This window comes from Carcharodon carcharias, chromosome 6, assembly GCF_017639515.1.
Source record: "Carcharodon carcharias isolate sCarCar2 chromosome 6, sCarCar2.pri, whole genome shotgun sequence".
Lineage (NCBI taxonomy): Eukaryota > Metazoa > Chordata > Chondrichthyes > Lamniformes > Lamnidae > Carcharodon > Carcharodon carcharias.
In genome coordinates, this window is record NC_054472.1 from 131,405,372 (window position 1) to 131,429,989 (window position 24,618).

The 24,618-nt window shown below is 43.0% G+C and overlaps 1 protein-coding gene across 3 annotated transcripts in view; it reads left to right on the plus strand.

The window, feature by feature from the left end:
• ripk2 (receptor-interacting serine-threonine kinase 2) overlaps nucleotides 1-24,618 on the plus strand; it is a 70,560-nt gene that overhangs the window by 43,872 nt on the left and 2,070 nt on the right. For all 3 annotated transcript variants that reach the window (XM_041190504.1, XM_041190505.1, XM_041190506.1), the window contains 4 exons: nucleotides 3,792-3,877; nucleotides 5,048-5,128; nucleotides 12,375-12,531; nucleotides 24,129-24,332. In XM_041190504.1, the coding sequence (XP_041046438.1) occupies nucleotides 3,792-3,877; nucleotides 5,048-5,128; nucleotides 12,375-12,531; nucleotides 24,129-24,332 (528 nt within the window). The remainder of the gene's footprint in view (nucleotides 1-3,791; nucleotides 3,878-5,047; nucleotides 5,129-12,374; nucleotides 12,532-24,128; nucleotides 24,333-24,618) is intronic.

Sequence of the window (24,618 nt, forward strand, 5' to 3'; positions counted from 1 at the left end):
CAATAGCCTATGTGGACTTGCTGTACCATTGGTTGATCCCGTTTCTTGAAAAACAGTGCCTCCGTTTCTGAAAAAGAGCCAGCTTCAGTATTTATCGTATCAGGGAAACCACCCTTTAAAACACCTTTGATGTCCTTCATAATGGCGGAGACAAAGGTGCCCTTAACCCAGCATAACTATGGCATAATGGCTGGAAATACCTGGCAAGGTTGCTTCCTCATTTAAAGGGCATCCAAATGCAACTGAAAAGAAGTCAGGGAGCTGGAGTAACTGTGAGCAGAATCGTCCCAGATTTGCACTAAATGCAGTAGTGGGTGGGGGAAAGGGGCGTTTTACCCGCCGGCCATAATGGCAGGTTTTCACGCTGTGTCATCCCAATCCCGCCTCATTCATCATGTGTTCCTAGGAAGCACATCGTATCGCTGGCGGGCAGCCTTCGATTCACTTGCCACACCGTCACTTCGCCAGTTTCACACGCCGGGCGCCATATTTACAGCACAGCTGTGTGCAAACTTCTCAGTGCTTCCAGCCCGGGAGGGCACCGGTAAAGGCACGGGCCCAAAAGCCAAAAGGAGTGCAGTCCCCCGATTCAGTGGCACATCCCTGGGACGCCTTCTGGGCACTGTTGGAGTCTGCCGTAATGTGCTCTATCCCCCCCCCCCTCCCACCCCGCTCTGGCCTCAGGAAGCCCATCAGTGTCATCACTTCAGCTTGGGAGGCGGTGGTAGTGGTGGTCAGTGCCAATACTGCACAGAAGAGGTTCGCCTTCTAGTCCAGAAAGAGGAAGAATGATCTCATCCATGCCGCTAGAGTAAGGCAGCCTTCTTATCACTCTAGATTCACATTTACAAGGCCATCACACATCCACTGGCACCTCACTCACTGTCAGCTCAAGAGACATCACCACTCACTCTCTCACACGCATGCTCATATCTCCATCTGGCCTCATCTGCTCTGGAGACTGCTTCCTCAGCCCTTATGCTCTTGAGGCCACTTGCATAGGTCAACATATGCCCCCAAACACAACCTGGGATACCCTCCTTCCCCACTACAGCTCTCATTCTACAGCTTCTTCCCTTGCCTGAGGCCACTTCTCCCCCTTCCCCAAGCAAGCCTTAGCCCTGCAGCCGTTGAAAAGCCACTCCCATCTTATGGCTGGTCGGATAGGAAGAGACCTGCTTGTGAGCCCCCCTAAAAGTGATGTGGTGCTGCTTGCAAAGCCTGGCACTGATGACCACGAGTGCTGACCGAAGCAAGGTAGGCAAACACACCTCAAAGTCCCGAGCGAAGTGCAGCTCACCAGGTGCACGTTGCTTATGCTCAGTTGCGAAACACATCAGCGTGTGATTACACGGACATGCTCGGATGATTCAGTGTGGTGGGGGGGGATGATTCCGGCAAGCTGGGCTTATAATGCAGACGTATTACAATGAGCTTCCTGATGTTTGACAGCGGAAGACACAGCCCGCCATTGGCCGGCAGAGCAGACGATTGCAAACTGGCTTCACAACGTTGTGAAACTGATTTTTGACTTTTTTGGCATATTGATGGCTCACACTGCCAAGCACGTCCGATGCCAGTGGGCATGGAACATTCCACCCTATGTCTTAACATAAATCAGGAATTTGGGCATCTTAATATTGATTTTGTGATTGAAATTTGGGCAACTATTTCATTTGGAAGCAGATGATTTGAATTGAATAATTCAACAGCGATAGAGTGAAGGTGAAGTTATTTGCCCATAACTTCTGATCTCTGGGGTGCCATACCAAGAGAGTACCCCAAAGATGCGCTGGGAGTCCTCCCTCCCCCAGCCCACCTCCGGAAGTCCTATTTAACGATTGCACAGCAATTGCCTAGGAAATTCACACTTCCGTTGGGCAATTGCCCTGCACTGAGAACTATCCGAAAATTCGATTTAATTTGTAAACTTCGGATGGTTCTGACTGTTTAACAGTAATAGTTACCCAGAAAAAGTTAGAAGAATTAAAACCACTTCCAACTCCTGGGTAACTGTAGTACTGACCTCCCATGGGAACCCCCAACTACATGCCCCTGCCGAATACCCACCCCCCCCAACCCCCGGGTCTCCCCCCACCTTCACCCGACTGCCTTCCCAGCCCCCCCCAACTGGACCCCACCCTCTCTGACTGCCCTCCTCACTCCCTGACTGCCACCAATCCTTGATTACTCCCAACTGGGGGAGGTGGTGGCATTGTGGAATTGTTGCTGGACTAGTATTCCAGGAACCCAGGGTAATCTTCTCAGGACCTGAGTTGGAATCCCACAACCGATGGTAAAATTTGAATCCAACAAAATTCTGGAGTTAAGAGCCTGATAATGACCCTGAAACCATTGCTGATTGCCATAAAAACCCATCTGGTTCACTAATATCCTTTAGGGAAGGAAACCTGCTTCCCTACCTGGCCTGGCCTAATGTGTCTCCAGACCCACAGCAATGTGATTAACTCCTAAATGCCCCCTGAACAAGGGTAATTAGGGAGGGGCAATGAATGCTGGCCTAGCCAGCGACGCCAACATCCCATGAAGAAATTTGTTTTAAAAACTACTTTCACGGACTACCCTCACTGACCACGCCATCTGACCACCCGACTCTCCCCACTGACCAACTGATCCCAGCACTGACCACACCCCTTGACCACCCTGCGCCCCCCACCTACCAACCACCCCTCCCTCCCACCCTATCCCCAACCTTACACACTTACTTTCTCCTTGGGTTTTCAAAGTGGCTGGATGTTTAAACTTATCAACTTTACGGCAGCTAGTGCCGAAAAAAGGGGCCATGGCTTCCCTCTGTCCCATCTGCCTTAGACTGAAGTCCTCGGGAACCTGCTGCACTACACTGTTCTCATCCGGCCTGAGCCAGAAGGTCAGGCGAGAAATGTGCGGCTCTACTTCAGGGCAAATAACTAGGAGCAGAGTGGTAGATCAACTCTGCTTGCTATGCATGGAAGTTACGGCCCATCATGACCAAGAGTTTCTGTTTTGGGCACAGCCCATGATCTGGTTACATTGCGCTTAAAATTGTGCTAGTTTTCAGAAGTGTTTCTTTAGCTCAAGTTTCTGCTCAAGCTCGTTTGCATGTTGACTCAAAATCTTTCATGAACTTGCTCAAGCGGGCAGATTTTTGGAACATAATTTTTAAAAATATGTTTTTTGATCAATTTAAGAGTGCTAACCTGAAACAGGTTTAGTAATACAGTGGGAAATGGGTTTATCAGAAATAAATAAGTGTTCTTAGTTACAGTGTCCTGTCCATCATTTATGAGTAGCCTGATTTTAAATAACTGAAATTATCTTTGAAGAAACTATACTGAAGCATTTGACAGTTACATTGGTGTTCAGTTGTTAGTTTCTTAGTAAATTTAAAATACATTTAGAAGCTTATAAAACATGCTTGAAGAATAGCTTAATTTTAATTTTAAGAAGCTGCTCAATGACCAACAGACATGTAGAATTATTGAAAACCGGCAATGGAAATTAATTCAGTCAGGGGGCATGGCTAGTTTTGTGGGCTGCTCTGGCTTCTGGTGTGATGTTTTTAAAAGACAGCAGAAATGTCATTTGCATAGATGTAATTTGAGTTTGAAATTTCTTTCTCTTTTGCAATGGTATTGTTGATTTTGGATGATTTGCAGCTTAAACTAGTGCCATCCTGCTTTAACTGTTTATAATAGTGCAATGTGAAAAGGACAAGGATTAAGTATTAGGTTTCAAAATTTGAAGACAACATGAATAACCATTAATCTGAAACTTGCTTGTTTGCAAAGAATGCCTCATGGAATTGGAACCAGTGATTCGAGCATTTAATGAACTGACTCTACTTGAAGATGTTTTGTATCTTAAAAGAGCAAAAGTAAGTCAATTTGAATTTGTTTCCTTTGATTTAGAAAAAAAGTGTTTAGGGCTTTTACCTTAATTGCCAGGATTAGTAAATTAAAATTAGGTTTGATGTTGATGATTATATTCAACATGTAATCACATGGATCAGCTGTTTGTTTTATTGAGCTCAGTGCATTGCAGTATCACAACAAGTGACATGTATATACCCTCCTATTTAGTGGAGAGGTGGCAAAAAGCAGCCTGCTGTGAGAGATGGTGTTTCAGCTTTGATGGAAGGTGTCAGAGAGCTGACTTTGAAGAGGAGCACTAGATAGTAAACGGTACAGGAAATGTAAAACAAAAACAGAATTACCTGGAAAAACTCAGCAGGTCTGGCAGCATCGGCGGAGAAGAAAAGAGTTGACGTTTCGAGTCCTCATGACCCTTCTGTCGAAGGGTCATGAGGACTCGAAACGTCAACTCTTTTCTTCTCCGCCGATGCTGCCAGACCTGCTGAGTTTTTCCAGGTAATTCTGTTTTTGTTTTGGATTTCCAGCATCCGCAGTTTTTTTGTTTTTATCTCAGGAAATGTAAACCTGGAAAATCACTTTAGGTTAGTTGGTAAGAGGCGAACTTAAAGATACAGACTATTATAATAAAGCCAAATTTAGGACTTACCAGGAAATTCTTCTCACAACGGATGATCGATACTGCAATAGAGAATGCAGATAGAACAGTGGAGTCAAAAACCAGGATTCATTTAAAAAAGGAAGTAAATGCAGCAGATAGGAAACTTTTTGATTGTTGAAATAAGATGGACTGAATAGCCTTCCTCACCTGTAATTATCTTGTGTCTTTGTGAAGTCTTGTAAACACTTTAGCAATAAGGTTGTATTTTTCTAATGCATTTTCAAGTAGGTTAAAAGTTAGGAACAGGGTGCATGCCTGTTCCATTGGAATAAAACATGTTCACAGCATTGATGGAAGAAAATAATGCAATCCAATACACACAGCATTATATTACTTTGCCATTGATGTGGGGTGGAGGAGCAGAATTTCCTTCTTGATGCCAACCTGAATCACTGGCCTACTGTCATAATGGTTAAACTGATGGTTTAATAACCTGATAAAATCTGTTGGACATTTATTTATTATTGACCCTATATTTACTTGTATTAAAATGTTATTTTCATTACACTTATAGGGGAATTGTGATTTGAACCTTTTTTCAACATCATATGAAAAACTCAATGGAGATTTGAAGTCACTTACTATACCAGTACAGGTAATAAATACATGCTTCATTCCAAGTATCTCTTTTTAAAAAGATATAGTAAACCTGAAGAAACAAAGAAATAAAAAACAGCCACTTACCAGCTTACACGTTAGAACCTTGTCAAGAATAGATCCTACAATGGCCTTTGCTTCAAGAACTTAGAAAATAACCTTCCTTGTTTAATTTATCCTTGATAAAAACTCACTGTAATGGTCACTATTAAGTTTTATGTTGGGGTTTTTTAAGCCAATTCCATTCCGCAAGTATGTTCCAAGAGATCTGCGATAAAGCCAGGATTTTGTTTAAAAAAAACAGCCATTCATACCTTCCCACAATTAGATCAGAAATCTGCCACTGATCAGTATAATCATGTGAAAATGATGGAAAATCTTCCCAAATTTCAAATCGGCACTTCTGGCACAAAAAAACTCTGCATTGGGAGACATTTGCAACCTTCACTGTAATATTCCTATATATAATGGATTAAAAAGCCAAACTGGAACGTTAGAACATGGTGAAAATGTGTTCATCCAGAACAGGCTGTAAAAATGCATTAGGCTGACAAAGATTCAGAAGGGTGTGGAACAGATTGTGAATGGGAGGAACTGGCAGGAAAATGAATGAGACTGCTGGATAATTTTCAATTATGCTGCCTGTGTATTAAAAATTAACAATACACAAAATAAAAGTGGCAATTCTAATCATATGCAGCTTCCTTCAGGCTCAAGTGATGCCAGGAGCTTGTGCCTGTCCAGGAGGCTGGGCTGGGTTGTGCTGCCACCACCTCTTATGGAACCTGATTTCATTGAAAAGACAAATGAATGGGTTATGCAATGGCACTGAATTTGAAAATGACGTCAGGTTGATGTGATGCCACTAAAGCCATTGCTCAGATCAGTAGGTTGTAAGGTGCCCAGAAACGGATAGGGTATTATTCTTGAAAAAACTCAGCAGGTCTGGCAGCATCGGCGGAGAAGAAAAGAGTTGACGTTTCGAGTCCTCATGACCCTTCGACAGAACTTGCGTTCGAGTCCAAGAAAGAGTTGAAATATAAGCTGGTTTAAGGTGTGTGTGTGGGGGGCGGAGAGATAGAGGGACAAAGAGGTGGGGGGGGGGGGGGGGGGGTTGTAGGGACAAACAAGCAGTGATAGAAGCAGATCATCAAAAGATGTCAACGACAATAGTACAATAGAACACATAGGTGTTAAAATTAAAGTTGGTGATATTATCTAAACGAATGTGCTAATTAAGAATGGATGGTAGGGCACTCAAGGTATAGCTCTAGTGGGGGGTTTTTTTTATATAATGGAAATAGGTGGGAAAAGGAAAATCTTTATAATTTATTGGAAAAAAAAGGGAAGGGGGAAACAGAAAGGGGGTGGGGATGGGGGAGGGAGCTTACGACCTAAAGTTGTTGAATTCAATATTCAGTCCGGAAGGCTGTAAAGTCCCTAGTCGGAAGATGAGGTGTTGTTCCTCCAGTTTGCGTTGGGCTTCACTGGAACAATGCAGCAAGCCAAGGACAGACATGTGGGCAAGAGAGCAGGGTGGAGTGTTAAAATGGCAAGCGACAGGGAGGTTTGGGTCATTCTTGCGGACAGACCGCAGGTGTTCTGCAAAGCGGTCGCCCAGTTTACGTTTGGTCTCTCCAATGTAGAGGAGACCACATGGGGAGCAACGAATGCAGTAGACTAAGTTGGGGGAAATGCAAGTGAAATGCTGCTTCACTTGAAAGGAGTGTTTGGGTCCTTGGACGGTGAGGAGAGAGGAAGTGAAGGGGCAGGTGTTGCATCTTTTGCGTGGGCATGGGGTGGTGCCATAGGAGGGGGTTGAGGAGTAGGGGGTGATGGAGGAGTGGACCAGGGTGTCCCGGAGGGAGCGATCCCTACGGAATGCCGATAAGGGGGGTGAAGGGAAGATGTGTTTGGTGGTGGCATCATGCTGGAGTTGGCGGAAATGGTGGAGTATGATCCTTTGAATGCGGAGGCTGGTAGGGTGATAAGTGAGGACAAGGGGGACCCTATCATGTTTCTGGGAGGGAGGAGAAGGCGTGAGGGCGGATGCGCGGGAGATGGGCCGGACACGGTTGAGGGCCCTGTCAACGACCGTGGGTGGAAAACCTCGGTTAAGGAAGAAGGAGGACATGTCAGAGGAACTGTTTTTGAATGTAGCATCATCGGAACAGATGCGACGGAGGCGAAGGAACTGAGAGAATGGGATGGAGTCCTTACAGGAAGCGGGGTGTGAGGAGCTGTAGTCGAGATAGCTGTGGGAGTCGGTGGGTTTGTAATGGATATTGGTGGACAGTCTATCACCAGAGATTGAGACAGAGAGGTCAAGGAAGGGAAGGGAAGTGTCAGAGATGGACCACGTGAAAATGATGGAGGGGTGGAGATTGGAAGCAAAATTAATAAATTTTTCCAAGTCCTGACGAGAGCATGAAGCGGCACCGAAGTAATCATCGATGTACCGGAGAAAGAGTTGTGGAAGGGGGCCGGAGTAGGACTGCAACAAGCAATGTTCCACATACCCCATAAAGAGACAGGCATAGCTGGGGCCCATGCGGGTACCCATAGCCACACCTTTTATTTGGAGGAAGTGAGAGGAGTTGAAGGAGAAATTGTTCAGTGTGAGAACAAGTTCAGCCAGACGGAGGAGAGTAGTGGTGGATGGGGATTGTTCGGGCCTCTGTTCGAGGAAGAAGCTCAGGGCCCTCAGACCATCCTGGTGGGGGATGGAGGTGTAGAGGGATTGGACGTCCATGGTGAAGAGGAAGCGGTTGGGGCCAGGGAACTGGAAATTGTTGATGTGACGTAAGGTGTCAGAGGAATCACGGATGTAGGTGGGAAGGGACTGGACAAGGGGAGAGAGAAGGGAGTCAAGATAACGAGAAATGAGTTCTGTGGGGCAGGAACAAGCTGAGACGATCGGTCTACCGGGGCAGTTCTGTTTGTGGATTTTGGGTAGGAGATAGAAGCGGGCCGTCCGAGGTTGGGAGACTATCAGGTTGGAAGCTGTGGGAGGGAGATCCCCAGAGGAGATGAGGTCAGTGACAGTCCTGGAAACAATGGCTTGATGTTCAGTGGTGGGGTCATGGTCCAGGGAGAGGTAGGAGGAAGTGTCTGCGAGTTGACGCTCAGCCTCCGCGAGGTAGAGGTCAGTGCGCCAGACAACAACAGCACCACCCTTGTCAGCGGGTTTGATGACAATGTCAGGGTTGGACCTGAGATAATGGAGTGCAGTAAGTTCAGAGAGAGACAGGTTAGAATGGCCGCTTCATGCTCTCGTCAGGACTTGGAAAAATTTATTAATTTTGCTTCCAATCTCCACCCCTCCATCATTTTCACGTGGTCCATCTCTGACACTTCCCTTCCCTTCCTTGACCTCTCTGTCTCAATCTCTGGTGATAGACTGTCCACCAATACCCATTCTAACCTGTCTCTCTCTGAACTTACTGCACTCCATTATCTCAGGTCCAACCCTGACATTGTCATCAAACCCGCTGACAAGGGTGGTGCTGTTGTTGTCTGGCGCACTGACCTCTACCTCGCGGAGGCTGAGCGTCAACTCGCAGACACTTCCTCCTACCTCTCCCTGGACCATGACCCCACCACTGAACATCAAGCCATTGTTTCCAGGACTGTCACTGACCTCATCTCCTCTGGGGATCTCCCTCCCACAGCTTCCAACCTGATAGTCTCCCAACCTCGGACGGCCCGCTTCTATCTCCTACCCAAAATCCACAAACAGAACTGCCCCGGTAGACCGATCGTCTCAGCTTGTTCCTGCCCCACAGAACTCATTTCTCGTTATCTTGACTCCCTTCTCTCTCCCCTTGTCCAGTCCCTTCCCACCTACATCCGTGATTCCTCTGACACCTTACGTCACATCAACAATTTCCAGTTCCCTGGCCCCAACCGCTTCCTCTTCACCATGGACGTCCAATCCCTCTACACCTCCATCCCCCACCAGGATGGTCTGAGGGCCCTTAGCTTCTTCCTCGAACAGAGGCCCGAACAATCCCCATCCACCACTACTCTCCTCCGTCTGGCTGAACTTGTTCTCACACTGAACAATTTCTCCTTCAACTCCTCTCACTTCCTCCAAATAAAAGGTGTGGCTATGGGTACCCGCATGGGCCCCAGCTATGCCTGTCTCTTTATGGGGTATGTGGAACATTCCTTGTTGCAGTCCTACTCCGGCCCCCTTCCACAACTCTTTCTCCTGTACATCGATGATTACTTCGGTGCCGCTTCATGCTCTCATCAGGACTTGGAAAAATTTATTAATTTTGCTTCCAATCTCCACCCCTCCATCATTTTCACGTGGTCCATCTCTGACACTTCCCTTCCCTTCCTTGACCTCTCTGTCTCAATCTCTGGTGATAGACTGTCCACCAATATCCATTACAAACCCACCGACTCCCACAGCTATCTCGACTACAGCTCCTCACACCCCGCTTCCTGTAAGGACTCCATCCCATTCTCTCAGTTCCTTCGCCTCCGTCGCATCTGTTCCGATGATGCTACATTCAAAAACAGTTCCTCTGACATGTCCTCCTTCTTCCTTAACCGAGGTTTTCCACCCACGGTCGTTGACAGGGCCCTCAACCGTGTCCGGCCCATCTCCCGCGCATCCGCCCTCACGCCTTCTCCTCCCTCCCAGAAACATGATAGGGTCCCCCTTGTCCTCACTTATCACCCCACCAGCCTCCGCATTCAAAGGATCATACTCCGCCATTTCCGCCAACTCCAGCATGATGCCACCACCAAACACATCTTCCCTTCACCCCCCTTATCGGCATTCCGTAGGGATCGCTCCCTCGGGACACCCTGGTCCACTCCTCCATCACCCCCTACTCCTCAACCCCCTCCTATGGCACCACCCCATGCCCACGCAAAAGATGCAACACCTGCCCCTTCACTTCCTCTCTCCTCACCGTCCAAGGACCCAAACACTCCTTTCAAGTGAAGCAGCATTTCACTTGCATTTCCCCCAACTTAGTCTACTGCATTCGTTGCTCCCAATGTGGTCTCCTCTACATTGGAGAGACCAAACGTAAACTGGGCGACCGCTTTGCAGAACACCTGCGGTCTGTCCGCAAGAATGACCCAAACCTCCCTGTCGCTTGCCATTTCAACACTCCACCCTGCTCTCTTGCCCACATGTCTGTCCTTGGCTTGCTGTATTGTTCCAGTGAAGCCCAACGCAAACTGGAGGAACAACACCTCATCTTCCGACTAGGGACTTTACAGCCTTCCGGACTGAATATTGAATTCAACAACTTTAGGTCGTAAGCTCCCTCCCCCATCCCCACCCCCTTTCTGTTTCCCCCTTCCCTTTTTTTTCCAATAAATTATAAAGATTTTCCTTTTCCCACCTATTTCCATTATATAAAAAAAACCCCCACTAGAGCTATACCTTGAGTGCCCTACCATCCATTCTTAATTAGCACATTCGTTTAGATAATATCACCAACTTTAATTTTAACACCTATGTGTTCTATTGTACTATTGTCGTTGACATCTTTTGATGATCTGCTTCTATCACTGCTTGTTTGTCCCTACAACCACACCACCCCCCCCTCCACCTCTTTGTCCCTCTATCTCTCCGCCCCCCACACACACACCTTAAACCAGCTTATATTTCAACTCTCCCAACAGAGAAAAATCAGTGTGAGAGTGAAAGGGAAAATTGAAGTGATGAGTCACATGGAAGTCAGTTGCATGCCCACACTAAACAGTCATTCCCCAATTTAGAAGAGACCACATTATAAGCAGCAAATACAATGCACAGAGTTGGAAGAAGCATATTTAAATTTCTGTCTCACAGCCAAGGATGTGATGGTATCATGGGCAAAACAATGGGTACATGGTAAAATGTGACAAGAATGAATGTGTTGTAGAGAAATGGTCCTTCTGCAAACATGAAGAGGGGATGGAGGGAAACGTGTAATTGATGGCAAAATTATGTTGTAGATGATTATAAATAATCATGTGATGCAGAGTCTAGTATAAGAGGCGAGTATGCCACTTTCAAACTTAATGAGGAATCCAATTGTATTACGATCACTATTTCCCAGTAGATCTTTTACTATGACATTGCTAATTAACCCTGTCTCATTACGCAATACTAGATCTAAAATAGCCTTTCCCCAGTTGGTTCCACAGTGTATTGCTCCAGGAAACTATCATAAAAACATTCTACACACTCATCTTCTGGACCACCCTTGGCAATGATGTCACCATCGAAAAGCATAAAAAAGAGACGAGGGAAATGGACAGCCACTGTTGTGGGCCTTGTCTTGCACAGATGAAAGAAACCCTTAATATAGAAGAAGCAGTTAGTCCAGTTCTGGTACTTTGTTTATATTATAAAAGCTGCAATACTAGGTTATGAAAAGCTGTTTCAAAACCTGATGTGTACTAGCTAAATGAAATACTGAAAATACAATCGCTTATTGGTGTTGGACCACGAATGAATAATGCTTTTGTGTGGTAAAATGCAGATTCAATTTGCCCATGCTTGGCTCTCCATCTTATTTGTGTAGCTGTGGGGAGTTTCTGAGTGAAGATGTCATGCTTATTTAAGAACTGAAAGGAAGCTAGATGTAGAATTATCCCTAAGTTGGTGTTCATCCAGCCTAGTTAAGAATATGGCTGATACAGGCCAGAATTAAGCCATTGACTGCTGTCAAGGGCAGTTGGTACACCACCAGGGAAGAAAACTGGTATTTACCCAAAAGAGTGCAATATTCTTGGTAAACTAATTGAAGGGCAGTCATTGTTTTTAAATTATAGTGCTGAGTATCACATTCTGTCCAAGCAATAGCGCATTTCAACTGATTTGTTAATATTCAAATATTTTGTTTAATTGCAAATTTTTGTTTTGTGACAAATCTTTTTGAGCATTATAACTTCAAGTTACAGAAATGCTACAAAAAAAGCCTTTTCATAGTATTTTTGGCCTGTGCTGTGGAATGCACCCTGTGAATGATATGTGGTAGATTCGAAAGCACTGATAACAGAGAAATGGCCACAAATGCAACTGTTTTCTGGCTGCCAGATAATTGGTCTGTCTATGGCCAGATTAAAAAGGTAGCGTATGCTACCAAAGGCACCAATACTGTCATGTGAAATTATGTTAATTGGTAGATAAATTTTTGTAACCTTCAAGCATTTCAATCTCTCCAAATTTTAAAATAACGTGATTTCTGTTTAATTTGTATTGTACGTCTTTTTCTGTTGTGCAACAGGCTATCAATCCAGAACCACAAACCTTATCCTCACATCAGGAAGATGTCTCCTTTCAGCAGTCGGAAGGAGTTCGCCATCAGTTTCCCACAGCTCCCTCACTTCCTCAATACAACATTAAGCCTTCAGTATCAGAAAACAGCAATTTTACGAATAGCAGTAAGTGTGATTGATTTATTGCTGCTGTCAAGCTGGTATTTGAGTCAGCCAGTGAAACAGATGCAGAGGTGGGCAAGCGTGAGATGGCCGATGGAGAATTGATAAGCAAAGAAGAGGCAGTAAGTGGATTACATTAAGAAATGGTAGAGGTGGGAAGATCAGTGAGATGAAGCAGGAAACAGAGAATATGTTCCACTTACTAAATTAAATTGGTGTTGCTGTAAGGAGCAAAGTTAATGAGAAAATAGTGAAGCTTAAAGAAAAAATGGAAAAGGAAGTAAAACAAGGGGAGGGATCTAAAGTTTCTTTTTGTTTCATCAGCCTTTGTTAAAAATCATGAATTTCTGAGTGAAATTTTCAAAGTGGAGTGGCTATTTAGACCAGGGGCTCTCAGCCAGAGGACCCATGTCCCCCAGGAGTCTGCAAGGCGGTTTCAAGGGGCCCACTACCATCAGACTGCATCTCCCACTACCATTAATATAACCCCACATCGGCTTAGCACTTACAAACTGTCAGCATCATACTGGTCATGTGACTCAACTGACCTTTTCAGCTCTTTCTCATGACCCAGCAATTCATTTACAATGTTCAACATTAAAGCTGACCTACTAACAATATATTTAATACATTTTTGAATGTCCAGATCCAATAATATAGGCTGCCAAATTTGCTGTTGCTGTCACTACAGAATTGAGAAAATATCATCCAGTCTGACGTGGCATGCAGAGTAGGCAAATTGTGACATCAAACAGCCTTTAATGCTGATTTGATGACCAATTTGCCATTTTGAGCCACACAGGTCCAGTTAGTGTCCTGTCTAAATGACTCCTAGTTGAACATGCATTCCCTATCTGTTATGGACTATCAGAGGTTCATCGTGGTCAAAATCCTGAAATAAAAGCCAACAACAAAAGACCATTCCAGAGCAATTTTATCCAATGGCACTTCTCATAATACATGAAACCTGCATGGATGACAAAGAAGGACTGTAGGGTGGATGACCAAATTGACTATGGCACCATGGTGCACGATGCCATTCAAATGGGGTTAGAGAAATGGAATGTGATGGAGTAAGGGACTGTATAGTCGGGGAATAGATACCAAATAGAAGCAAATTATTTAGATTTAATTAATATTACAGAGACATTATTACAAGGTGACCATGTTATTACAGAGACATTATTACAAGGTGACCATGGTTAGGAAATAAGTATTTTTAGTTACACAATATTTCGGAAAGAAAGACAAAATGGCAAAGGAGGAGGATAGCCTTGATAGTAAAGGATGACCTAAGGACATTAGTGAGAAAGGGTCTGGGCTTAGAAGGTCATGAAATAGAATCATTATGGGTGGAGATTAGGAATAATAAGAGTCAGAAAACATAGGTGAGCGTGTTACAATCCTGTTAGGGACCATTAAGGTTTAAGGAAGAAATCTAAACAACCAGCAATTAACTGACAGAATTACAGCACAAGATTTCACATTTTGAATCAAAAACAAACTTTATTGTATATCAAAAAGAGTGAAACAAAGTAAGCATTATCAGCTTAATACTATAGCATATAAAGACTTAGATTGTAAACTCTTTTCTACTTTCTGCTTTCCCCCTAAGAGTTCCTTTATCTTACAAAATCTTTAAAGTTTATTCACTTTTCCTCAGGCCAACTCAAAAGTATATCTGGAATTCAATCTGATTTCTCTTCAGTGTTCAGCTAGTCACCAAGGTACAAGATTTCATGGGGATCCTTCCATTAGCTTTTGGCTAAGAGACTCTCTGATTTATTTATCAACCTCACAATTCTGGATTCCACAGCTCCAGCATGGGCTTCCCTGTGACTCCTGCGCAGTGTTTTAAAACATCAGAAAACACCCTTGGTTTCTAATAGCCTGCTGCTGTGGTTTCAAACCGCAAAGAAGCTGATTGCTTCCAGAACTGCAACAAGGTTAACTGTCTTTTATTGAGACTTACTGTAGATTTCTTCCTTTAGCATCCAGTTAATTAAATCTTCCAATCGTTTTTTTTCCTTCTTTCCAACTTTGTCTTATACTGAATACCAGCTCCCAATCACAGGCTGTGTCATGAGTAATAGATCAAGCATTAACTTTACCTTAGGTGTAGGTCTGGCTTTATCTCCCAACCTTGAAGGAGCTACAAACTACATAAAACCCAAAACTGACAGAGTCTTTTAGATGCTTCTCTCAACCAGTCTTGCCTGTTGGCTATACCCTAACTAAATTCACTGAGATAACTCAAACCAAAGAATCTCACTAAGCTCCACCCATCTCCATGGTAATGTAACACACGTAGCTTGTTCCCAGGTAGATGTGCAAATTAACTGCCTTTTAAATATAAAGCTTTCCTTAATTCTGGGAAACCACATGAATAACTTGTATCACTAATATGGAATAAGTGCAGACTTCATACCTCCAATTCTTTAGTTCATTAAGCCCATCTGCCATTTTATGACTCTCCCCTCTTTAGCTGTGACTTTAGCCAGTAAACACAAGTTGTTTTTTGATTCTGTAATTGTAATTATCTTAAGTTTGAAGTTTACCAGTCTCTAGATATTTGCCAGAGTTTTTCAATTTCAGCTTCTAAAACTTGAAAAGCTACAGCTAAAACACATGGACTATGACATTAGGGCCTGAAATTTTCAATCGTCGGGCATGGGCAAACAGCAGGCTCAGGAGCAGATGGGAAATGGGCCACCAGCTGCGATCGGTCCCCGACCGCGATGTCACGCTGGCTGGCCAATTAACGGCTAACTAGTGTGAAACATGGGCTGAAATGCTCAGCGCTGCTGGGTGAAGGCAGGAAGAGGGCAGGTGCCGACATAACTGAGAGTATGGGTGAGCGCTTTTAGTGAGCTCCCTGAAGGCACAAAGCTGCCCCAGGGAGCTGCAGACCTCCATAGACTAAAGGACATGAAAGAAATGCTGCAAAAAATGTTCATGCAGCATAAATCAAGCACCTGAAAGCATACCTCATAAAACAGATATCCAGGTACCTAGATACCTCTTTTTATTTTATTTCCCCATGGAGATTTCATATCGCCCTGGATCGAGGTTGGAGTAAAAATGTGAAAGCCGCCTGGGAGAATGGCCTGTCCACCAGCTGTAAATTTGGACGGGCCATGTGAATTCACTGTTGATTGCGTTGTTAATGGGCTTAATTGCCCACTTAATTGTCGGCGGGCGCACTTCCGACTACCGCGCATGCACACAGTGAAATATTGCGCTAGTGCGCAATGACAGCTCACCGATGTCATCTTGCACTATTTCATGTCCGTTCAGGTCAGCTGTGCGCCTGTTCGCGGGACGTAATATTCTGGCCTAGGTAGATTATTGGAACTTGGAACAAAGGCTTTGTAATATTTGTGGATAATTTTAATTTTTTCACAGACTGGGACAATCAAATTGCAAAGGGTGATCCAGAAGATGAATTTGTAGAATGTTTCTATGACAGTTTGCTGGAGTAATATGTTGTGGAACTGACTAGGAAAAAAGCTATTGTCCATCTAGTATTGTGTAATAAGGCAGGGTTAATTAGTAATGTCATAGGAAAAAATCTGCTGGGATACAGTGATCATAATACAATCGAATTCCATGTTAAGTTTGAAAGTAACATACTCCAATCATAAACAAAAATCTTAAACTTAAACAAAAAACCAATCATATGGGTATAAGGGGACGACTGGCTAAGGTTGCTTTGATAAATAGACTAAAAGACAAGATGCAGAATAAATAAGTAAACAAAGAACCAGTCAAAATGTTCAAGAAAAATACATTCCATTAAAAAACAAAAACTTAGCTAGTCTCATCTCTGGCTCACTCAGTAAGTTCAGGATAGTATTAGACTAAAAGAAGAGGCTTATGATGTTGCAAAGAACAGTAGCAGGGTGAGCACTGGGAGTGTTTTAGAAACCAACAAAGGTTACCAAAAAGTTGATTTTTTTTTTAAAAAAGGAAAAAAATTGAGTATGAGAATAAACCAGCCAGGTTTATGAAAAAAAGTTGTAGGAGCTTATACAAGGACATAAAAAAAAAATTCACTGAAGTAAATGTTGGTCTCTTAGAAGCAGAGAGTAGAGAAATTATCCTGGTCAATGAGGAAATGACAGAGGCCTTAGTAATGTCATAGTAAAAGATCTGCTGGAAAATAGTGATCATAATGCAATTGAATTCCAAGTTAAGTTTGAAAGTGACATACTCCAATCACAAACAAAAATCTTAAACTTAAATTTTTGTGTCTCTTCACAGTGGAAGATAGTCTCCTGCCAAGTTCTAAATAGAGCAGTTACTTTGGGAGTCTGGTGTGAGGCATATGAACACACACACACCATTGTGCTTCTGGATGGCGTCTTGTTTTCTTTTTTTAATGATGCACACAGGCTGCCAACGTTGTGGTTGAGCTAACTTTATTGATAACACATTTTCCTAACCTGAACAGATATCTGCAGTGTCTGAACTCTATCAAGACAGGCTCCAACATGTGCTAACTGACCCTCAACCCTGAGATCAAGTGACCCTGTATATAGTACAGAGTGCCATATAGTATCTAATACTGGAGTCCACAACTGCAGTCAGCTATGACATGACATTCCGTTTTTTGTTCTAAACTTTTACACAACTCAAGTACACAAAGTCTCTTATCTATTCTTTCTCACTGTTTTGATCAGTCTGTTTTGTCTTTTACTCATCTCTGTATCTCTCTGGTTTTTTCACAATTCTTCCACAGGATGTTCTGAATGGTGACAAGAGGTAATTTTGAAGGACAAGGGGCCTTCTCCAGCTCTGTGTCACGATCACCCCTTGGATAGTTTTCAGGGCTCTCAGGCTTTGTCTGGTTATCTGTTGCTTCACTGCTGCATCCTGGTTTTTGATCTTCAGCTACACTTTCTGGTTCAGAGCAGGGTTGTGTTTCATTTGTTTTCTGTAAGAATTTCCAGTTTTTCCTGTACTGTTGTCCGTTTGGAGTCTGCACTATGTAAGACCTTGGTTCTCCTGTGATTCCTGTGACAACACCAGAATCCCAGATCCCTTCATGCTGAATCATAATTGTCTCTCCCATGTTCAGGTCAGGCACCTCGATCAGAGTACTGCTTCTGTTTCTGTTGTCTCAGTTTGAGCAGGTCCTGCACTCTGTAGCTTACAAGCTGTGGATGTAACAGTTAGGGCACAGTTGGAAGCTCAGTTCTTCGTCTTCTCCCCATCAGAAGCTGTGGTGGAGATGGTCCAACGCCCTTTAATGGAGTATTCCTGAAATCCAGCAGAGCCAAGTTGGGGTCTCTTCTGTCTGCCTTTCCTTTCTTCACCAGGCATTTTAAGGTCTGCACGGTACGTTCCACCATTCCATTGGATTGTGGATCTTTGGGATTTGATGTAGTGTGGCAAAACTCCCAGCCCTGTGCAAATTTGTGAAACTCAGTGCCTGAGAATTGTGGACCATTACCTGAGATGAGCACTGCAGGTATGACGTGGCGAACAAGAATTGATTTAAAATGATTTATTACAGTGATTCTCTTACTATCACCTGTATCGCCCGTATGATGTGTTGAAGGTACAGAGTTCATCCAGAGTACTGCGTTCATCCAGCTTGAGCTGCCAGAAGCCTGAACTATCAACCAAGACTCAATATTGTTTAGCATTGGCTAGCTCACTCGTGATCTCTTCAACTGTGGGCAGCTGGTAATGCTGTCTTTATGCTGCCTGGTTTAGTTGCTGCCTGGGATCCAGACAAATTTCCAGGTTTCCATCTGATTTTTCTACAGTTAGAATTGGATTAACCACTTTCTCGGTTCTTGATGATGTGAAGTTTCTCCATTCTGTCAGTCTCTCAGCAATACAGGTATTTTCCTGAGCGGGTGTACTTTGGGTGTCATGGTTTCGACACTCCTGATGGTGTGCTCCCCCTTTAGGCAACCTATCCCCAGAAACATATCTTTATACTTGCTGAGGATATGATCAGTGGTGACAGTCATTTTTCCCTTGATTAGCTTCAAATTTTTACAAGTTTTGATTCCAAGAATGGGTTTTGCATCAGTTTTCACCACTATGAATGAAAGTGCTTGAGACTTTTTTGTAGTTCACTTTAGGTGTGCACTTGCCTTCTACTGCAATTTTTTCACCTGTATAAGTAGACAGCTTCACTTTTGTTTTAATTAGCTGTTTTTCTTTGCTTATCTTACGATGCAGATTTATGGGAATGATGTCTGCTTGTGCAACTGTGTCAAGCTTGAAATTCACCATCATGTTGGCAATTTTTAAATCAATCTTCCATTTGTCTTTTGTGGAATTTGTTACTGCACCAATGGAATTTCAGTTCCAATGTCTGTGTCAATTGTGTGCACTTTCTTCGATTTACACTTCTTAGCAAAGTGATTTAGTTTATCACAGTTCATACACTGCTTTCCATAGGCTGGACAACCACGTGTTAATCGCTCTGTTCCACATTGGCTACATTTAAATGTTTTAATCACAGTTTTGTTCTTGTTACTTTCAGGCTGTCTATTTGTTCTTTCCTGGGGCTATTTCTGTTTAACTGCATCTAACTGCTTGACCATGTGCAGCTTATCATCTTTGGTCATTTGTTTAATCTGGCATTTAATATCTAAATATCACTCTGCAGATATTTATTGCTCTCTCCAGCTTGAGATCAACTTCTCTCAAAAGCCGTTCTCTCTGAGTGTCGTTTGCGATCCCACAAATTGTTCTATCTCAGATGAATGGTTCTTCAAGCTCTCCAAATTCACATGATTTAGCTCATTATCTCAACTCAGTTACATACTGACTAATGTTGTCACTGCCTTGCATGCACGTTAAAAAATCGGTATCCTTCATACGTGATGATTTTCTTAGGGCTGCAGTAGGCTTCAAATTTTTCCATTATTTCTTTCGAGTCATTTTGTTTCTGATTACTTTCAAATGTGCATGTGTTATAGACGTCTTCCCCTGCTTTGTGAAAAAAGATGGAACACTACCTAAGGGCCATTTTTATCACTGCCCATCACTGTGAGGTACAGCTTGAATCGCTGCCGGAACTTCCTCCAGAGATTTCCCTCCAAACTGAGCTGTGTCGGTAGTTTCAGAACCTCCATTGTTGCGTTCAATTTACTTTTGACACCATGTCTTTCTTTTTTTTAACAATGCAGGCTGTCGACATTGTGGCTGAGATAACTTTGTTGATGACAATTTTCCTAACATGAACACATATCTGCAGTGTCTGAACTCTATCAAGACAGATTCCAACATGTGCTACCTGACCTTCAATCCCCAGGTCAGGTGACCCTGTATACAGTACAGAGTACTGTATAGTACCCTATACTGCAATCCACAACCACAATCAGCTATTATCATGACAGATGTGAGCCAATTATTTGAATTATAGGCACATATGCGGATTGAAGCTTTGGCGGAGGTCTCCAGTTATCGAAACCACAAAACAGCAAGTGTAGAGGCCTTGATTTCCACAGGCTTGTGGAGAATCTGGGGACCTTATTAAAATGGTGGGCAGAACCCAGATCCAGAAGTCCTGCTTCCGTTTCTGACAGGTCCTATTTTTGCCAGGCAGGAGGGAAGTGACAACCGCACATGTGAATCCCAAACTCAGCAGGGCCTTTTGAACTCAGTATTGAGTTAAAATATTGCTGATAAAAGAGAAATACTATCAAAGCTTTTCATCTTGCACTTATCAGGACAGCTTGCAAGAAATTACCAATTGTAAAGGGGAACAACAATTTATACTGCATGAGAAGAGAGTGCTGATTGGTTGGCAAGTGGACTCTGGTGGAGGCATTGCCATGGAGACCGCAGTGTGGAACAGTTTACTGCCAAGTTTTGTTCAAATTCAAAATGGGCAGGTTGACTCTGGCCAAGGCATTGCCCTGGGGAATGAACCAGGGAATGACTGTTCCCTGTGCTTATGGAACTAAGCACCCTTGAGATCGGTATGGCAAGCCAGGAAATTACCTGATTAGCATTACCTGACTCGGGACCAAAGTTCCAAACCAGAGTTTGCCAAATTCAGCATTCGAAGAAGGAATATTTAGGCCCTTAGTCAGAGGCAGCAGGAATCTCTGAAGAAAGGAAAGCAAATGGCAGGAAGGACCTGCAGAATTGATTCCCCTCGAGGAAAGCCTGATAAAAGCAGGGTCCAAAAACAGTCAGAAGTGTCTGGAAGATATGGGTGGAGGGAAATAGGCCTTGCTAATTCTCTGTGTGGAACATGCAACAAGAAGTAGTATAAACAGATGGAAATATTTACAGAGAAATGGCCAGTCCAGCCCACTGAATCAACCTCTGGGGAAAAGACCAACCATTTGCTTAAACATAGAAAGAGGAGAAGCTGAAGCAAGAGCAATTGTTCTAAACCAACTGTTGGACAGAGGTTAGGATTGTTGGTGGTGCTATGGAGCTCTGAGGCTGCTTGAATAGTGCTGCAGTATGCACCGGTATGGAGATATACAGTTTATGGTGTTCCAACTGGTGATGGCTGCTTCATAATCCTAATAGGGTGTGGAACCAGATTCAGTGGTAGCTTCAAAAGAGGAATTGAATAAATATTTGAAGAAGTTACAATTGTAAACATGTGAAAAAACCAGGGAGTGGGACTACCTGAATTTCTTTTTGAAAGAAGCAATACAGGCTTGATGGGTTGAATGACCTCCTATGCTACTTTATTCTATGATGCCATTCTATTGGATACATTGAGCCCTCTGGGTATTGGAGACTGTGAGGGCTCCGAATGTGAATTCTCCAATGAATGTAACACTGCTGCTTCTGCAGCCCTGAAAGTGTTGGTCCCATTAAGGCAATCTGTTTTTGTGAATCTGGATATTCAGCAATTACACCAATTAAAAATAATGCACTGGACAAGGATGAACATTGATTCATATGTTTTAGAAGTGTAACTTTTAGTTTGGGAATTAAAATTTTTAAATGTAGGATAAATGAAAATGCCTGGTTTGAGAAGCTGGTAAACAAACCTAAAGTAATCAATAAGGTCAAATGGGAAGCATCAGAAAGAAAACAATGGGTTACTCCTCAGAACTTCTGGGTGCAGTTAGGATATCTACAACTGTCTCAATAAAGGGTTTAAATTATTCATATGGTTCCCCAGAACAAAGGGGCAGTTTGGAAATTGAAGATAATTGGTTTGAATATCTATCTGGAACATTCCAGGCATGCCACATTGCTCTGGGGATAGATTGCTGGGAGGCTTCCTTTTGGTTTTGGGTTTTACCTGGGTGCTTTTCTCTCAGAAGCTAGCAGTTGAAGCCTAGGTCCGGAGCAGTTTGGAGAAGGCAGAGAAAGAACTTGCTGAGAGCTGTGGACCAGGAGCAGAGGGCTCTCAGAAACTAGGGGTGTTTCTGATATGGAGTCACAAAGCAAGAATTCAGTGAGGCCTAAGCTTGAGCTCAGGAATCCACAATCATGGGGTGTTGAAGGAGAGTTGGAGGGTTTGCCTAGCCAGATGTTAGTGAAAGGACCCCAAGAGAATCTTAAACCACAGAGAATAGTGGGAACACTGAGAAGAATCAAAATGAATTCCTGAGAGCCATGACATTCCTCGGTTTAGCCCCAGGAGAAGCGAAGGAGCAATCAGTACCCTGTAAAGTAAGGGAACTTCTGGATGGAAATAAATGTAGATTGGGGAGTGTTCTGTTGAGTTTTTTTAATTATAAATGTTTACAAAATATAGCGCCAAGTTAGTGTTTGCTTTGATTAACTCTTGTACAATAAAGTTTTTGTTTAAAACATGAAATTTTGTGGTGTAATTGGCATTCTTTCAATTGAGAACTGAGAGCTCATTTTTTTTTTAAAAAAGTTACTGGTCTCTACTGAGATTGTAATGCATGTGCAAGTGTTTGTCAAAGATACCGCCACACCTTGACAACTATTGCTCAGCACCAGTAATCAGTTTTACATTAAGTAGTTAAAACAAAAATAATCATTTTTGCTTAATTGCAGAAACCAATTTTATTTGAAAAATGTTTGTGTTTTGTTATAGGGTGTCCATGGATTTTTTTTATAAAATGGGAGGGAGGGTGCGCGCAGAAACAAAACACTTGAGAGCTTCTGATTTGGAGTATGCTTAGCAGAAAGCACTGGAATTATAGATAATAATTGATATGAAGGAAGTTAAGAAATTTAGTATAGATTTCTACACCGGATATAGAGAGGAGCAAGGACAAGTGCTTTACTTAGCCATTGGAAAAGAAACTGATGCTGTGTCAAAGAAATAGATATTTCGGAGAGCTCACCAGATGCTTAACAAAAGTCCTGGTCTTAGAAGTTAGAATGACGAGGGACAAATTCCAAAGAGTGAGCTCTGTTTGACTAAAGGGATGCCCATTGGTGGGAAAGGAGGGGATACACAGAGGCAAAGAGAGTTTGGGAGAGAAGGATTGTAAGGCGAGAAGCAGTTATCGAGGTAGGGAGGGGAAAGCTCTGGAGGTATTTCAAGACAAGGACAGGAATTTTAAATTTTAGATGTTAGTGGATCAGCTCACCATAGAAGCCAAGAGAAATGAGGAAATTGAACTTGATACAAGGTATGATATAAGCTGCAGTTTACCAAGGAAGGGAGATAGGATGCTGGCAAGGAGAGCATCAGAGACAAGTCTGTGAGTGGTGAATATGTGAATGAGAGTTTCAGTAGCAAAAGAGCTAAGATAGTAGTGAAGGCAGGCAATGTGATGGGAAGAAACTCAACTTGGGGTCAATAAATCTTTTGACATTGCCTGACAGTGCATCTGAAAGGTTGATAACGTCAATTTTTAGTCTTAACTGAGAGAGTTGTGGTTACGAGCAGAAAATATCTCAAATAAATCATTTTGAGGGAGAAATTTATCCATATATTGTTGATTCTCAGGGCAGGCAGGACCATGGGCCACATCAGCACAGTGTTCTACAAATGAAAAGCGCAGTGTGGGCTATACAGGCTGTGGCCCACAGCGCTGCCTGCGCCTGGGAAATTGACATAAAACAGTGCTGCATGAACTTATTACTTCCCCGTTATGTATTGTCAAGACCATTTGTAAAACTCCTACATGTTGCACACCAGAGTGCTGGAGCAAAATAATAGAGCTGTAATGAATCCAATTTTTCTTTTATTCTTTCATTGCTGCCCGTCCCTAACTGCTCTTGAAAGTGGTAGTGAACTTCCTCCTTGAACTGCTGAAGTTCATCTGGTGCAGATGCACACACAGTGCTGTTAGGGAAGGAGTTCCAGGATTTTGATCCAGTGACAGTGAAGGAACAGCAATATAGTTCCATGCAGTGTAATGTAGATCACCATGCATTAATGCATCCTAATTATTTAAATTCAAGTCTTTCACTTGTATTTTTTTTTGTATATTTCAAGCTATTCACCCCTAGCATAGTTCACAGCTCATACTTTAAACATTATCTTAATGTCTTTCCTATATTACTATTAATGGCTTTCCTATTAACTTCTTGCAAACTTCCAAAAGGATGTGATTTATGTTTGTAAAAGCTTTAAGAAGGTTGAAAGATTTTACATGTAAGATAAGAAGGGAATCATTTTAATCTTTGCCCATAATGTTTGCATGCATTTTATGGATGTCCCTTCATAGGAAGCACAGATGAAAATGCTCGGTCTAGTATAAAATGTCAAGATGAAGAATTATACACACCATCTTTAGTTGCACCCAGTGAAGAAGCCAGTTTGGCTCAGACTGCTATATGCCAACCAGAAGATACCTTTACACCTAAAAGGGGAGTTCCTGAAAGTGAATTGGACTGTGAACATGGATTAATAACATTCCATTCTTCCACTGGTGAGTGCAGACAGACTGTAATTTAGTGTGTAGAAATCAATCTGTGCAACTATGATTGAAGACACTTTTTTATATCTCAAATTCTAGCTGCATATAAAATGTATTTATGCCTTTTGCAGATATTCGTAAGTTTAGACTGCTAGAGGCTTTGCATTCACACCAGCCTCAGCAAACTATGAAAGCAAGGAACGCATGATTTATTGCTATTGTGTTGGGAAGGGCAGGGCTTGGTGGGGGCAGAGTGGTGGGGGAGGTGTCAAAGTGTGGAAGACTCCTCCTTGGTCTC